This window comes from Drosophila kikkawai, chromosome 3R (assembly GCF_030179895.1).
Source record: "Drosophila kikkawai strain 14028-0561.14 chromosome 3R, DkikHiC1v2, whole genome shotgun sequence".
Lineage (NCBI taxonomy): Eukaryota > Metazoa > Arthropoda > Insecta > Diptera > Drosophilidae > Drosophila > Drosophila kikkawai.
The window spans coordinates 8,586,891-8,603,335 of NC_091731.1; the positions used below are offsets into that span (position 1 = coordinate 8,586,891).

The 16,445-nt window shown below is 43.3% G+C and overlaps 4 protein-coding genes across 6 annotated transcripts in view; 2 read left to right on the forward strand and 2 right to left on the reverse strand.

Annotated features, from left to right (window-relative positions):
* The window catches only part of Ino80 (chromatin-remodeling ATPase INO80), a 41,166-nt gene that overhangs the window by 23,974 nt on the left and 747 nt on the right, over positions 1–16,445 (reverse strand). For all 3 annotated transcript variants that reach the window (XM_070287142.1, XM_017180511.3, XM_041774354.2), the window contains exons 3-8: positions 14,254–16,430; positions 13,673–13,813; positions 13,432–13,609; positions 13,033–13,376; positions 12,699–12,960; positions 12,471–12,638 (exon numbers count right to left, since the gene is read on the reverse strand). In XM_070287142.1, coding sequence (XP_070143243.1) covers positions 12,471–12,638; positions 12,699–12,960; positions 13,033–13,376; positions 13,432–13,609; positions 13,673–13,813; positions 14,254–16,430 — 3,270 coding nt within the window. The remainder of the gene's footprint in view (positions 1–12,470; positions 12,639–12,698; positions 12,961–13,032; positions 13,377–13,431; positions 13,610–13,672; positions 13,814–14,253; positions 16,431–16,445) is intronic.
* On the forward strand, positions 315–2,150 carry LOC108084350 (thymus-specific serine protease). Its single transcript, XM_017180513.2, has 5 exons — positions 315–555; positions 680–861; positions 921–1,388; positions 1,461–1,627; positions 1,686–2,150. The coding sequence occupies exons 1-5, from the start codon at positions 328–330 to the stop codon at positions 2,081–2,083; spliced, it is 1,443 nt and encodes a 480-aa protein (XP_017036002.1). The 5' UTR covers positions 315–327; the 3' UTR covers positions 2,084–2,150.
* LOC108084349 (putative serine protease K12H4.7) lies at positions 5,375–7,207 on the forward strand. The gene is made up of 5 exons (XM_017180512.3): positions 5,375–5,623; positions 5,682–5,863; positions 5,924–6,391; positions 6,448–6,629; positions 6,691–7,207. The coding sequence occupies exons 1-5, from the start codon at positions 5,402–5,404 to the stop codon at positions 7,095–7,097; spliced, it is 1,461 nt and encodes a 486-aa protein (XP_017036001.1). The 5' UTR covers positions 5,375–5,401; the 3' UTR covers positions 7,098–7,207.
* LOC108084352 (translational activator of cytochrome c oxidase 1) lies at positions 10,093–11,286 on the reverse strand. Its single transcript, XM_017180515.3, has one exon. It carries the CDS (start codon positions 11,191–11,193, stop codon positions 10,231–10,233), a length of 963 nt encoding a protein of 320 aa, XP_017036004.1. The 5' UTR covers positions 11,194–11,286; the 3' UTR covers positions 10,093–10,230.

The window sequence follows — 16,445 nt, forward strand, 5'->3', positions numbered from 1 at the left end:
AACTGATAACTCAAATACTTTTATTCAGAAAATGCTCGCTGATTAGGTAATCACATAGCAGCTGTGATTTTGATTGTCATGCAGCCATAAATAGGGATTTCCCCACTAGTTCCACCTAAGATTCACATGAATTCGGATCGATTTACGATGGACTGCAAGCAAACAGGAATTCTAATCTCAAGTTTGGAGGCTATCATATCATGTCGCCGGTCACTTATCAGAAGTGTAAAATTTACAATCCTTATCGTAGCCGCAAATTACTCTATAACGCGACGATGGTCAACTTATAAGGCTTAGACGGTCCAGTTAGTGGGTTCATTTGTGAAAATGGCCGCGGTTCGTTTGGTCTGTCTGGCAGTGGTTTTGGTCCTGGCACTAGGTCAAGCTCTGGAGACCTCCAAAGTAAAGGATGTTCCCGTTTTGGTCAGGACACTCAAGAACTTAAGCCGCGGTCCGCCACAGCAAGTGGTTACCAAGCGTGCGAATGTCCAGGAAAAATGGATCACCCAGAAGCTGGATAACTTTGACGAGACCAACACCGAGACTTATCAAATGGTGAGTTGATGCAAATAAACTTTGAAGTTTCACAAAACTCAAATTACTTGGTAACAACTGCGTTTAGCTTTTTACAAATTCTTGTGAAAAATATATTTGATGGCTATTTTACAATATTTTTCAGCGTTATTTAATCAACGATGAATTCCAAACGGAGGGCAGCCCCATTTTTATCTACTTGGGCGGCGAGTGGGAAATCGAGCAGAGCATGGTCAGCGGTGGCCATTGGTATGACATGGCCCAGGAACACAATGGTGTCCTTGTGTACACCGAACATCGTTACTATGGACAAAGTATTCCAACCTCGTAAGTTCCTTCCTCTTCTCTACTTTCTTTGTAATGGTAATAGTTTGATTTACCAATAGCACCATGTCAACGGCGAACCTCAAGTATCTGCATGTGAAGCAGGCTCTGGCCGATGTGGTCAAGTGCATTGAGCTTTTGAAGTCGGAGAATCCCCAGCTGGCCAACTCGAAGGTGCTTTTGGCCGGCGGTTCTTACTCAGCCACCATGGTGGTGTGGTTTAAGCGCCTGTACCCAGACCTGATTGTCGGTGGCTGGGCCTCCAGTGCCCCCCTTCTGGCCAAGGTTGACTTCACCGAATACAAGGAGGTGGTGGGCAGGGCTTTCCTCGAGCTGGGCGGCCAGAAGTGCTACGATCGCATCCAGAATGGCATCGCCGAGCTGGAGTCCATGTTCGCCAATAAACGTGGAGCTGAGGCCAGGGCCATGTTGCGTCTGTGCAACAGTTTCGATGACCAGAACGATCTGGACTTGTGGTCATTGTTTGGAAGTATCTCGAACGTCTTCTCGGGCGTGGCTCAGTACCAAAGGTGGGCAAATGAGTGTTCTCATTGTTAATTAATTAATTAATTAATTAATTTTCATTTAAATTACTTTCGCAGCACTGGAGACATTGAATACTACTGCGACTACCTGTTGAGCTTCCGTGACGATGCTACGGCCATTGCCAACTTTGTTTACTGGGGCTGGGGAATGCCCAGCTGCATCGATGCCACCTACTCGAGCACCGTCGAGTACTACCTGTGGGGAGTGGATCACTTCGACGCAGGTATGATGAATATTCAGATTCGAAAGGCCACCTCCTAAGCTCTCGTTCTCCATCGTAGGTCGTCCCTGGTACTATCAGACTTGCAATGAGTACGGCTGGTACCAGAGCTCTGGCTCCAGCAACCAGCCCTTCGGCACCAAGTTCCCCGCCACCCTGTACACGACCCTCTGCGGAGATGTCTTCAGTTCGCAGTATGGCAATGCCCAGATCAACAGCAACGCGGCACAGACCAATGAGGACTTTGGTGGTATGGAGCCGGGAGTGGAGAATATCTACATGACCCACGGCGCTCTGGATCCCTGGAATCCGATGGGCCATGGCGTCGCCGAGGGAGCCACCCTCATCGCCAATGCCTCGCATTGCTCTGACTTTGGATCTATCAGGTCCACTGACTCCGCGGAACTGCGGGCCTCAAAGGAAAAACTTGCTGAGTTAGTGCGTCAATGGTTGGCCTAAGTGGTTGCCAAATATCAGCAGAGATTTTTGATATTATTTTATATAATAAAGGAATTATACAAATTCATCGCTTTTACTGTTTTCTTTTAATATAAAATATGAGTAACTTTTAATGGAAATTTCTTAGCAAAAAGTAAGCAAAGCATTTCAGTCATTAGCAACTAGTTTGTAAGCGAGAAAATGTAGATAGGAATTTAAACATCAAGAAAATTTTAAATGATATATTTTTAACAAAAACCACGTTTTGTAGGGCTCAATTAATATTTTACATAATCCCCTTTTAGTATATAAACTTACTTATAACAACAAAATCTTTCAACTTTCCCTAGCTGTTTGTCCCTTTGGCAATTGGAAAAATACAGCTTTTCTTTCAAGAGGTGGACGCCTAAGAGTATGCAACGAAAGTTGAGTCAGGAACGGATAAGTGGGGAAAAAGCTATTCAAAATAAGAAAGTGACCAAGTTTTCACAATAATGCTATTCATAGTGACAGCAAGTTACATTCAAATAATACTAATTTTATTCTTACTCTCATAAAAATGTATTACAATTCTAGTCAGAAGTCTAGCCTATGAAAATGCATTTTTTGCTTAATTATTATACATTTTCATTACCCAATTGCAAACTGCAAGGGTATAGTCACTTCAGTTTGCTGGGTTACCTTTTCTTTTTGTTAAAAAATAAGTTTTAAAATATTTGTTTATAAAATTTTAAAACAAAAATCGGTCAGTTTGTAGCTATACAACCATAGAAAGTTCGATCCCATTTCTAAATATTTCGTATTATTATTTAATGTGTCAAAAATGTTTATTAAAACTATATCGCGTAGTATTAATACATAATATTATTTATATTATATAATTGATTATTCGTTAAGTCTCATTAAAGTTATACAGGGTGACAATAAATAAACCGGACAAATTTTGAAGCAATCGATTATAAATGTGTTATGATGCAGCCCTTAAATAAATGCATTTATAGATAGCTTATACTTTTCTGAAACAAATATATTTACATTTTTGTGATTTCCATCAATTTGATATTTGATTCGGGATGTCTAATAATTGTTGTGCAATTTTAAAACTGTTTGGACAAGGAAATCGCCAATGCGACATTGTTCGTTTGCTTGGCATACCAAAACAAACGGTCTCTGACGCTATCCGGCGATTTAATGAGTTTGGCCATGAAGGTGACCGTCCCGGACGAGGCAGACCATGCATGGCTAAAACTTCCAGAATTCGCCAGATCGTGAAAAAGCGGATCACTCGGAATTGCAGAGTCTCGGTCAGAAAAATACGCCATGAAATCGGAGTGAATCGAGAAAGTGTTCGGTTGATTGCAAAAAATGAACTTAATCTCAAGCCCTACAAGCTCCAAAAAGTGCACCTTCTTATGGATGACAATAAGTGCGTGAGACTCCAAAGATGCCGTCAGCTAAAGCGTCGGGCCGCAGGTCAAAAATGGGAGCATATTCTCTTCACGGACGAGAAGATATTCACCATCCAACAGGCGCACAATCACCAAAATGACGGAATCTGGTCGGCTGAAGCTCCAGGTACCTCTGCAATAATCGAGCGCCGTCAATGTGAGTAGTCTTGAATGGTTTGGGGAGGAATATGCGCCACTTGAAAAACTCCCCTTGTTTTCATCGATCAAGGGGTCAAAATCAATCAGGCAGTGTACCGCCGGGACATTTTGGAAACTGTTGTGCTTCCTTGGGCCCAGCAGTACTTCGCTGATACGGAGTGGACGTTTCAACAGGATTCAGCGCCAGCCCATAGAGCCAAATTGACTCAGGACTGGTGCAAAGCCAATTTTCTGGACTTTATCATATCCAGTGAATGGCCACCTTACTCGCCAGATCTTAATCCGATGGACTACAGTGTGTGATCTATTTTGGAGTCCAGGGCATGTGCTAAACGCCACATAAGTTTGGAGGCGCTGAAGCAATCATTGCTCCAAGAATGGGATCGATTATCGGAAGAAGACCTGCGGCCCATTGCGCTAAATTTCCAGAAACGTTTAGGGCTCTGCATCGCAGCCCAATGAAGCCACTTCGAAACCGGCTAAATATATATGATAACACAATACCTATTTAATAGTTGTGCATCTGCATTTTTTCTCAAATACAGTTCCTTAAATAGTTATGATCAAAAATGTTTGTCCGGGTTATTTATTGTCACCCTGTATGATTCTAACCAATGATTTTATTAAAAGTTCCCTGTATTTCATAATACAACTTATTCAAGAGCTAATAAAATTACGTTTGTTGATGTCGTTCGTTGGTAAACGATTTCTGTCTTACATCATGTTAACACCCCAGTGTATTGTTCAAGGAACACGTTGAATCAATATTTGTCAATATTTGGTAGACAAACAATGGTCAATAAACTGGTCAGGTTTGATTGAAGGGGATTTAAGAGACAAGTGCGAAATGATAACATCGCACGTGTAAAAGTACACTATCCTACTGGGTAATGAATAGGGTACTCCAATTATTAATATTTTTATTATTATGAATATAGAACAAGTTGATTAATTGCAAAATATATGTAGTTAATATTTTTGAATTTTTAAAACTTTTACAGAAAAAGTTCCACCTAAGAATATTTTTTCTAGTCCTACTAACTACTTATTATTATTCCAATATAAGCACAAATCAACACTGCCGAAATATATACACCCTTGCAGATATAGGATAACAAAGCTGCTTAAGTCAGAAAAGAATCCAATAAAATAAATTGTATCCTTATTGTCCTTAGTCTTTCCATTTTGTTTAGACTTTCAAGTCACCAAATGTTAACTCGCAAGAGCACAGAATGTAATCAAAGCGCTATGTCTAAATTAAATTGTACTGTTCTTAGTTGTATAATCATAGCTATATTTTAAGGAAAATAACAATACTTTGCCTATCCATTGTGGCATATCCTTAGACAAATGGAATGATTTTAATTAATAGAAACTGTAGTACCATCCCTATAAATAATCCCAATCTCAGTTCGTTCTCAATTAACCAAATCCTTTTCTATTCATTGACTTTAAAATAACTTACATTACAATTATTGAGTGAGAAAATATGCAAGACTTGCGCAAGTTCTTTGCCTTTGCGAAGGCCAAAATGCCTTGAAAATGATACGAGCTCTGAGCCCTCGACTTTATCAGGGCAATATATTTTCCGAATATTTGTTTGTATTTCCATTAAGTCATCGAAGACCCTATCTCAAGGGTTGAAGCGGTTGTCCGGTAGCGAATATTTTGAATAAATAGCCCGCCCACGGCGTTGGGAAATCATTCGCAAACCAGAGAACTATCCAGCAATATGAAGTATTTCCTAGTAGTCCTAGCAGTACTAGCACCCCTGACTGCAGCAGCCAGCCTGGGGGAGCAGAAGCCGAAGCCTAACGCCTTCGTCCAGTCCCTGAGGGACTTGCATCGGGGTCCACCAGTGGAGCCCTCAAAGACCAGAGCCAAGGTGGAGGAGCGTTGGATCGACCAGTGGCTGGACAATTTTGATGAGCAAAACAACGCAACTTGGAAGGACGTAAGTACTTTCAAAAAGTGTAATGACCAAACAATACTATCTTTGTCGTATCTTCCAGCGCATCTTCATCAACGAGCGCTACTTTGTCGACGGTTCCCCCATTTTCATTTACCTGGGCGGTGAATGGAAGATTTATCCCGATAGCATCACCTCTGGCCTCTGGAAGGACATTGCCAAGAAGCACAACGGCTCCCTCGTCTACACCGAACATCGTTTCTTTGGGGAGAGTATCCCAATAACGTTAGTACTCCTGCAGTTTTTTAAAGTACATGTAAATTAATAAAAATACTTATATTTCAGCCCACTTTCTACTGAGAATCTGCAAAAGTACCAAAGCGTCGAGCAGGCCCTGGCCGATGTGATCACCGTTATTGAGACCCTGAAGGAGGAGGACAAGTATAAGAACTCCAAGGTAGTGGTCTCCGGCTGCTCCTACTCGGCCACCATGGCCGCCTGGATTCGTAAGCTCTATCCTGACACCATTAAGGGCAGCTGGGCCTCATCGGCTCCGATACTGGCCAAGGTGGACTTCAAGGACTACATGAAGGTTGTGGGCCAGGCGTACGCAACTCTTGGCGGACAATACTGCTACGATTTGATCGACAATGCCACCGCCTACTACGAGGATCTCTTCGACAATGGAAAGGGAAAGCAGGCTAAGAAGGAGCTAAATCTGTGTGACGAATTCGATGTTGACAGCGAGCAGGATCGCTGGCAGATATTCAGCACCATTGCCAATATCTTCGCCGGCATTGCCCAATACCAAAAGTGGGACTCTTAACATTAACAGATTATTGGGAATATTTATTACCCATTATTTCTAGGCCTGAGAAGTACGACCTGCCCCAGTACTGTTCGGTGCTGCGATCCTTCAGCGACGACGATTCCGTGGCCCTGTCCAAGTTTATCAACTGGAAAATCCACGAGCACTCTGGCGAGTGCATCAGTGCTACCTACAAAGGAGCTGTGGGCTACTATGAATGGTCCAAGGAAAACTACGAAGATAGTAAGCCTTCACTCTGTTTAAATCATTTCTGATGCTAACAGATAATTTTCTCTCTCCACAGGCGATCTGCCTTGGATCTTCCAGACCTGCAGCGAGTTCGGTTGGTTCCAATCTTCGGCCAGCAGCCAACAGCCCTTTGGATCCACTTTCCCGGCCACTCTGTACGAGGACACCTGCGAGGGTGTCTTCGGGTCCAAGTACGACTCGGCTGGTATCCACGCCAAGGTCAGGAATACCAACAAGGTGTTTGGTGGCCTGGACGTGAATGCCACCAATATCTACTTTGTGCAGGGTGAGTTGGATGGCTGGAGCAAGGTGGGCGCAGGAGTTGCCCAGGGAGCCACCATTATCCCATTGGCCTCCCACTGCCCCGACACGGCATCTATCAGCGCCTCCGACAGTGCCGAACTGGTGGCCTCTAAGAAGAAGCTTATCAAGCTGGTGGCCGAGTGGCTGGCCGATGAGTAGCTATAATTATGCCTATTATTGAAGTATTCTTAGCTTAGAAGTTTGTTGTTATATGGCTTAACCGACGCCTAAAAATGTAATCAATAAATATAATAATTATTAATAACATATATTTGCTTTGAATTTTTAATCTTTTTGAAAATACTCAACGCATCAACTTAATAAATGTTGACAATTCTACAAAGGTTAACTAATTTTATTATCCTTTCTATAGTCTTTGAGATAATTTCATAAGTGGGCTAGGAAGTCTTCACTCTTAAATCCCACAAGTCCCCAATATAATTTACCCATTTCACCTTATGTCTGAGCTCTGAAGCAGCCACTTGTCCTTTGAACAATTTACAAATAACTCAAGTGGTGTCAATAATAACGATTGCCGTGAGTAACAAGAGATAAGTTTAATTACAGTGATCCCAAGACTAAAGAGAAAACAAGCGATGGCAAAACTTGAACAAAATAATCTTACAAATTTCAAAAGTGGCTTCTACAGTTCCGAAATTTCATATTTCCAGCTCAAGGTATTTGCAAATATGAGGCCATAAAAACTGACAATTTATGTACGCCACAAATCCATCAAAATGTTTCAAAAGGTGTGACCACTCCGACAGTCGATCACGGACCTACTTAGGCAGCCCCTAAAAAGTATGGTAAAGGGAGTGCGGGGCGGAATAGGATGAAGAGCGGCCATCTACACCCAATGAATTGCACTAAATCCAGAAACGTGACGGGCATATCAAGATCGATAGACAGTTCAGCTTGCCAGCTACTGAAATACTTTGCATTGCTTTAGAAAATATCATAAATCTTGAGGCCCGAATCGAGTCACGTATTATAAGGCCCTGAACAGGCTCCAGCAAAGCATAGCCAATGAACAAGGCCAAGTCAAACTTTTCTATATGAAAATCTGCTTATAAATACTTGACATTAAGTACAATTAAATCGTAAAATTCGTATCATTTCAAATGTAACTGGTACAGTTTTCTCTGTCCCTCTTTGAAATTCTTTTTTTAAACATTAAACGCCGAAAGCCCGAAGAAATGCCAAAGTGTTGAGTTTTGGTCAAATTATTTCGGTATGCGGCAAAGACATGAACGGGAAATTCTTCACTTTTTGGTTGAACGTTCTCAAAGAAACCAGAAAGAGAAAAGATATTGAGGAAGGGAGACTGGGATTGGTTGGTGTTTCGAGAAATTTATATCGAAAAGAAATACAAATTTTTGACATAATTTGGGAGATTGCGGAAATTGGCTGATGCTTAAAATGTGTGCATTCTGTATACCTGAGAGGAAGTGAGCAAATTGTTTTTTGATTTAAGCTTCATATTTATTTATGTTACGGGAGCGAAATAATATATTTCACTTTGCATGACCACATTAAAAAATAAGAAACATATTCTAAAAATTGTGGGGTATCTAATTTACTTTAATATTTAATTTTAAAAGCATCGATTATTCCTCCTTTGGGTCACCTAGAATTTCAAAGCGCCTTTAACGTAGATGGGGAAAAATCAAGCCAAGCAGCAAGAATACCAGCATCGAATTAGTCAGAGCAGAACATAAACCCGAGAAAAAGAATGAAATGACAACCGCTGTGAGCCTGAGAACCTGGCTATAAAATGACAGAGGAGTTGGAGCTGGAACCAAATTACTCTCGGCCAGGGTGCACAAATAACAAATCAAAACCGGTGACAAAATGATTTAGGAACCGGGCGAAAATGTTCACACGAAGCACCACAATTCAGAGCTGAGAGCTCAAGAAACCGAACCAGGCAGAGGAGATCGGACAGAAACGTTGAAATCAAACAAGAAGCAGCATTGGGGGGAGAAACATGCAAAGATTCTGTTCGATATTGAATCCTTTTGGCTGAGAATTCTTCTACGTGGTCGCCGGCCTCGGATTGGTGGGTCTTATTGTTACGCGGCGATAAAGATCACACGAGTAAATCATGGTCTGCCGCCACTCACTACCAGCTCATCCCCATCCGCATCCCAGCCCCTCTGTCCAAGATCTGGCCTTGACTGCCGCAATGCATGAACAAGTAGTTGAGCAAATGGATACAAGAGCCACACAGGGTTTTCCATGTTGCGCCCGCCTTTGGGATCCGTCATTAGGTTCAAGACAATGAGCAAGGAATTTTGGTTTAATAATGGATAAGCTAAATATCACCCGGAATTCTGTCCATAATTCTTAAAGCCAACAATTATCTACAAGTCGAAGAAGAGCGCGGAAAGTTTTAGGCAGGTTATTAGTCTTGTCAACCTACAATTCAAAGCTGTAAAACTTTTGGCAAGTCTCAACCAGAGGTGTTTTTAAAAGAGCTGAAAGAGATACCTTCAACCGAGAACACTCAACCGAAGATCAACAACAAAGAAAGAGAATGATTCTATTAAAGTGTGTCGTCTAAAATATTAGAATTTTAGTTTAAATGTAACCCTTAAAAAGGTATATAAAGTGAGTCTTACAGAGTCCCACCTTGAGAACTCTATTGGGATTTTTAGAGAATTTTGTACTTGTTTATTTGCATATAGTGAAAAATGCCACATTTGCCACATTTCTTTAATTTTACAATAAAAAATGTATATTGAAAATCAATATTAACGTCTTTTTACTCCTGAAAACTAATGAATATAAAAAAAAATTATATAATATAGTTATTCTAAGAAGATACAGTGTGAAAACAAAGCTTTTACAATCAATTTTTCATGCAATTTTAACTAAAAACAGCACTATTTTCCCATTTTTTATATGTAAACTAAAAAGATTCGTGATCTAATTAAAAAAAAAACATTAAAATTTAGTTAAAATGACAACCTGTTAAAGTAACCGAAGTTTCATGAATTTATCTCAAAAAATTTCTAAATCGTTCCTATAAAAGCTATACAATTTCCTGATCCAGTATCTTGGTATGATCTTAAATGTTCAGAGTTATTAATTTTGGCTAAGATAAGTGATCAGCTGGACAACCCCAAAGGGTTTTCAGAGATGTTTGTTCAACTGTTATTTATGTATGTATATTTCGGAGAACCGCCAGCTGCTTTAATGATCGTATTTAAAATATGAAAGTATTTCTATAAAATAGTCCTCGATTATTATTATTCGCTTGACTTAGACAACCTCCGATGATCTGCTTAAATTACTGAACTCGCACATTATCGTAGACTTTTACGATATCTTCGTCCTGCTTGAGTCGTTTGAGAAATTCCTGGTAGCGCTTCATTTGACGGTCGGTCAAGTTGACCATCGGCTTGTTTGGGCAATACCCCAGTTCGGTGTGGACTATCTTGTAGCCACAGTGCCTCAGTTTGGCCGTTGCCTCTCGCAGGTCATTGGGCTGACACTTGAACAAAACGTCCTTCTTTTCAAAATCTGTGATGCGGCTGTCAGTAGCTTTGCACCACAATGCATCTGTGCACACTGTTTGTTGAAAGTCAGAGGGACTCCACAGTGACTTGGGAAAATTGGCCTGGATTAGGCCTGTTTCCGTAAGTAGGTGACGGTTGAAAAGGCGAGATTTGTATTGCCGAAGGAAGTTGGCCAAGCGCAGCTTCACTGCCTTGAGGTCATTAGTCCTGACCTTGCAAACCATTGCCACCAGTTGTCGACCGTAGTCTATGTGAAGCGAATAGGTGTCGTATTCGCGCTCGTACAGCTCACACTCTCTCAAGATACGCTGAACCTGACTGTAGGGCAGCTGTAAGGGCGAAAGTTGAGCCCGAAGCTCGAAATTCTTCTCGGGATCGATGGAACCTCCGCCACGATGCACTGCCAGCCGCAGCCTATGGGCCAGTCGCACCTCATCTGGTGTATCCTGGTCGAATGGGATCTGCTTTGTGCTCGATGGTGTGATGTAATTGAAGGACTTACTCGAGCTTCTGCTCACAATAATCGGAGCCCATCGCACTCTCTTCACGATCGCTGCCTCCGGTTCATCTGACATCTCCAGATCCAAGCCATTGCGCTTGTCGTTTTCCAGCTTTTTAGAATCGCTGCAGATTATCGCCGGTCTCGGTAATGAGGGATTCATGCTGGCCTTCAGCTTAGTAAGTTTGTTAGGAAGTATTTTGTCCGCGGTTTCTAAGTCGTGCTTGTATGACATTTTGCTTAATTTTTCAAATTTTTAACAAGAAATTTTGTGTTCAGCACGGCCAGGTTTTGTTTAATTTTATCAGTAAAAAGTATTTGTAAAAAATGTTGACTATCAGGCCTGCTACGGTAATCATAAACGAGAAATTGGTGCTCCGGTTTTCGAAAACGAAAGATTATTTCGATTTGAAAAACGGGCTCCTTTATCTGATTGGAATAAAAACTAAATGTTTTTTTTTATAGAAATCAGATCTTATTTACTAAAGGAAAAAAATAGTTTACTCAGTGGTCTATTGATGTTTATTCCACACCACTACAAGATCATTCTGGCCCGTAGGTATTTTCTAAAAAAATTATTTCTGACCCCACCTCAGATATGACCAACCAATTTTTCGCAAAAAGTTTTCGCCAAGGCTGCCATATTGTTGGTGGAACGAAACAGCCAGGTAAAAATACTTATAAAATATAAGAGAATTCATTAAAAACATTAAAGGAGGGTCAAAGATGTTGTTTATAAATAATGTTTTTTAATCTAATTACTTAAGTGGTCGAAATTGACTAAAAAAGTAATTGAGACCACCGGAAAACTTTCTAGATTTTCTCAACTCCAGCAATTTTTGCCTCATCCTGGCTTCGAAACAAGCAATTGTAAATATAAAAGGCATTTCTTCACGTTGTTTGGTTTTGACCAAAAAGACAAGTCAGCTGTTTGAGCAGCAGGAAACGATGAAAGCGATACATAGCAAAAATTAAGCGAGAACCCGAGCAGCTATGGTAAAAAATAAATCGAACTATTTCGCCCAAATCGGGGGGAAAAAAATACGATAACCGGAGCAGACCAGAATAATTAGATATTAATTAATGAATGAACTATATAATATATCATGGATTGAATATCGAGCGGTAAATACTTGAAATATATATGATAAAAATCTCTTATTCAAAATCGAAATTATCATAAAGTTAAAAATATCGATAATATCAAAAAGTTTGATGTATCGAAAATTGAAATATTGGAAAATATAGCACTTAACATTAAAAGAAACGATATTGCTTTAAAGATATATGTATATCGAATTATGAATATATAAATATGACTATTGCAAGGCTATATATGAACTTAATTCATATCGTCTTTGTCGCCACATATACAGAATTGATATATCAAAATTTGTTACTCCTTAGCTATTATCTTTGTATATAAACCTTAAAATATTGTAGAGATTTTGTGTCTTATTTCTTTTTTAATTTCATTGCTCTTATAAATATATATTTGTAAAATAGACTCACCGTATCTGCGGCTGTTAGATTAATGCCCAATCCTCCGGCTCTCGTGGACAGCAGGAAAACAAATATATCGGCTCTGGTTTGGAAATCGGCAACCATATCGCGACGAGCTGAGATTTTGCTGGAGCCATCCAATCGCATGTATCGATGCTTGCGATGCCACATATACTCCTATGAATAAAGGTGACAAAATCAGTTAAGAGTGAAGATTAAATGCCCTCAATCTCTCACCTCTAGCAGATCGATCATCTTGGTCATTTGCGAGTAGATGAGCACACGATGACCGTTCGCTTTCAGGCGAGTCAACAGTGTGTCCAGCACAAAAAGTTTGCCGGCGTCCGTGATCAACGTTTCCTTGTCGGGCACAACAATCGAGGACCAACCTCTGCGGGGCTTGCACAGGGCCAAGCCGTTGGAGACGAGCTCCCTGCCCAGGCTATTCTCACACTGATCGTGTCGGATCTGTGTCCAGGCAGCAGCGCGGCTATCACAGCTACAACAGAAGATGACAAATGAAATGCACCTCAATTAAGAGAGAAACCAAAACTATAAGTTTTCCACTCACTATAAATGCCTGTCCACCGCCTGTACCTTTTGGCCCAAGTCATAAAGGAGGCGGGGCATGGAGAGGGGTTCACATCGATAGCTCCTGGGCTTCCTGGGGCGATGGGCAAACTCGGGCAGTAGCAGGAGAGTGGTGACCTTCACATCGCTCTTGGCATTCGATTTCGTTTGCACCTCCACAGACTCGATCTCCAGCTCCTGCTTGGCCTCCTCAGCCATATCCTCGATGCCCGATGAGGAGTTTTGCTGCAGTATCTTGGAGCGAATAACGCGATGCTCGATGGTTTCCTGCATGTTATAGGTGAAGTAGTCGCCGAAGGCATAGACGCTGCTCTCATTAGTCGTCTGAAAGGGGTAAGGGGGTCATTAGTTTGAACCATTCATTGTATTATCCTCTCACCATCGCTGTGAAGACAAAGTTCCTGAGCACACAGTCGGTGAGCATAAAGTCCGGTATCAGTTTATTTTCTAGCATCGGCTCCAGGAGTTGATATCTGCTGGCGCGTTGTTTTTTCCACCAAAAGCGACGATAGGCCAGAAGTGGATACTTCTCTAGCACCCGGTGGAAATGTAAGAGGCTGCGAATTTATATTAAAAGTGTAATTGCATTCCTGTTTAAATGAGAATAAGGTATTACTCACAAAGCAATCAGCCCGTTGAGGGTAACGTCCACCATATCGCCCACAGATAAATCGCACAAGCGGGTGAATCCAAAGCAACTGTCCACATTTACATCCTCAAACAGCGACCTTTGCATGTACTCGGATTTAAAGATGTTAAACCTGGCGAAAGAAATATACAAAATAATTAATCAGTAATAAATGAATACCAATGCTTGCAAAAGTTTTCAAAGTGCGAAACCTATTCAAAATGGTATTAGAAAAACCTCTTGGGTCGTCCCCCATCAATTTGATCTCGGTCAAAGTGCTTCTTTGAAGCCGTTTCAGAAGAGAGAGTTTCTTTCAGTTGCGCTCTCACAAAGTTTCGTATTTCGTTTCTCTTAATACAATTAAGTGCAAATAAAACTAGAAAGAAAGCTGACTTTGGCACGCCGAAGTTTGTATACCTTTGCAGCTACATTATATAGTCGTCCGATCCCGTTTCGACTTATGTAGATAGGAGGGAGAGTAGTCAGAAACTATTTGCAAACTTTCGTTCAAACAGACGGACGGACATGGCTAGATCAACTCGGCTGTTGATGCTTATCAAGAAATATATGCACCTATTGTAGAGCAGGTGCCGTCGACTTGGCAACGATCTGTGAAGCAATCCGTTCTCGAAAACCAATCTGGGCATCGTATACTCCGCACAGCGCATGAAGAACGGGCTCCTGGCATCCCGCCGTTCGAAGAGCTCCGGATGATTGCACACCTTGCGGAACTGCATGACCAGGTTCATCAGGTTCGAGGCCGAGGAGGAAGACGAGGTGGCAGTGGAACTGCCGCTGGTCAGGTGAAGGAGGTCTTCGATCCTGATCTTTTGCTTCAGAGCCCGGTACAGCAGTTTTTGACGAATGGTCAGCGGACAGTAGACCATGATCTCGATCTTGTCGGACAGTTCGTTCTCCACATCCTTTTTAATGCGCCGCAGCATAAAGGGCTTAAGTATCATGTGGAGTCTGGAGATTTGCTTCTCATCAATGCCCGTTTTGTTCTCCGCATGCGATTCGATGTCCTTGGAGAACCACTCGTTGAACTCGTCGTGGGAATCGAACAGGGTGGGCATAATGAAGTGCAGCAGAGCCCACAGCTCCGCCATGCTGTTCTGGATGGGAGTGCCGCTGAGGAGCAGCCGATTGCGACAGCTGAAGCCCAGGAGCAGCTTCCACCGTTGCGAGGCGGCGCTCTTGATGGCCTGCGCCTCGTCCAAGACCATGTACTGCCACTTGATTCGGTTGAAGTACTTGTAGTCGCTGACCACCAGCTGGTAGGAGGTGATCACCACATGGAAGCTGGCGTCGCGGGTGTGCAAGTGCTTTTGGTCCCAGAACTGTCGGAGGATCTTCCGCTCGCCGGGGGATCCCCAGTAGGGGACCACATTGAAATCGGGCACGAATCTGGACATTTCCTGCTGCCAGTTGTGGAGCGTGGAGGCGGGGGAGATCACTAGGAAAGGTCCCCACACCCCGTAGTGCTCGGCTATGTGGCAGAGGAATGCGATCGACTGGACTGTCTTGCCCAGACCCATTTCGTCTGCCAGGATGCCGCTGATTCCCTGGTCGTAGATGTTGGCTAGCCAGGTCATTCCCTTGATCTGGTAGCCCTTGAGGGTTCCCTTGAACATCTTTGGTTGCGGTAGATCCTTCATCTCCGGCCGGGCTTCTGGCTTTGAATCTGGGAGCTCTTCCTGCTCCCCGTCGTCTTCGTCCTCCTCCTCCTCTTTTTTTACAAACACGTCGAATGCTCTGGTCTTGTCCAGATCCCTTTGCATGGCCGCTTCCGCGTGCTCCTGGGCCAGCAGCTTCATTTCCCCAGCGTCATAGTCATCCTGCCCCGCCAGACGGGCATTGGTTTCCTCGTCCAGCTGGCTGAGAATCCTCAGCTGATCCTCCTCGCTGCCCTGGCCCAGTTTCTTGGACATGAAGTGAGCGTACAACTCAGTTTGGGTGATCAGGAAGTTGAGCTTGCGCTGCTGGCGCTTCACCTCTATGAGCTCCACGTCCTGCTTGCGCTGCTCCTCCGCCTCGCGCTCTTGCTTTCGCCGCTGATCCCGCTCCACGCGCTCATAGCGCTTCCAGTAGGCGAGCATTTCCCTGGTGAGGCGCTTGGCCCGCCACACGGTCTCCTTCATGATCCGCTGGGAGTTGAGGGCGCGCTGTCGCACTACCTTGGCACACATTCCAGCCACCCGCTTGCAATTGGCCAGCATCTCCTTGTGATTGTTACTCTTGATGCGCTGCAGGCGGCCAGTCTCCTTCTTTGACATAATCTGCCAAATGCGGCGACGGCGGGCGGCCAAGGCAGCGGGATTCTTTCGCTTTCGCCTGACTTTGGTCACCTGACCCTCGGCGCCGCCGACCACGTCCACCTCCTCCTCGATTTCCTCCTCTTCCGGGTAGTCGAGAGCCAAGCTCGCCAGCTCTCGCTTGTAATCCACCTCGCCACCGTCCTCGTCTTCGTCATCGTTGGTGGGCAGCGTGTCACCAAAGGTGTATTTTCCCAGCTCGGAGGGTGGCACCTCCCCGGACTCTGGGGATCCGATGGTATTCCGCTTCTTGCGTCCCCTCTTTCGTTGCTTGGGTGTCTTGGGACCAGCCTGCGCCTCGGCCAAACGGGCCATGAGAATCTCCTGCTTGGTGCGGCGTCGTCGCTTGCGCACTCCAGCGGTGGCCTGCTGGCGCTCGGCGAAGACGTCGTGGTTGGACAGAAGGCCACTGCCGTAGTAAGCGTACTGGGCATTCTACAGAGTAAGAGC

What these genes read in the sequence shown, in the direction of transcription:
- LOC108084350 (XM_017180513.2), top strand. Translation starts at nt 328, where the DNA reads ATGGCCGCGGTTCGTTTGGTCTGTCTGGCAGTGGTTTTGGTCCTGGCA. An exon ending in GGACAAAGTATTCCAACCTC is followed by an intron (nt 862 to 920) that starts GTAAGTTCCTTC and finishes ATTTACCAATAG; the next exon opens with CACCATGTCAACGGCGAACC. An exon ending in AGTGGATCACTTCGACGCAG is followed by an intron (nt 1,628 to 1,685) that starts GTATGATGAATA and finishes TCTCCATCGTAG; the next exon opens with GTCGTCCCTGGTACTATCAG.
- LOC108084349 (XM_017180512.3), top strand. Translation starts at nt 5,402, where the DNA reads ATGAAGTATTTCCTAGTAGTCCTAGCAGTACTAGCACCCCTGACTGCA. An exon ending in GGCATTGCCCAATACCAAAA is followed by an intron (nt 6,392 to 6,447) that starts GTGGGACTCTTA and finishes CATTATTTCTAG; the next exon opens with GCCTGAGAAGTACGACCTGC. An exon ending in CAAGGAAAACTACGAAGATA is followed by an intron (nt 6,630 to 6,690) that starts GTAAGCCTTCAC and finishes CTCTCTCCACAG; the next exon opens with GCGATCTGCCTTGGATCTTC.
- LOC108084352 (XM_017180515.3), bottom strand. Translation starts at nt 11,193, where the DNA reads ATGTCATACAAGCACGACTTAGAAACCGCGGACAAAATACTTCCTAAC.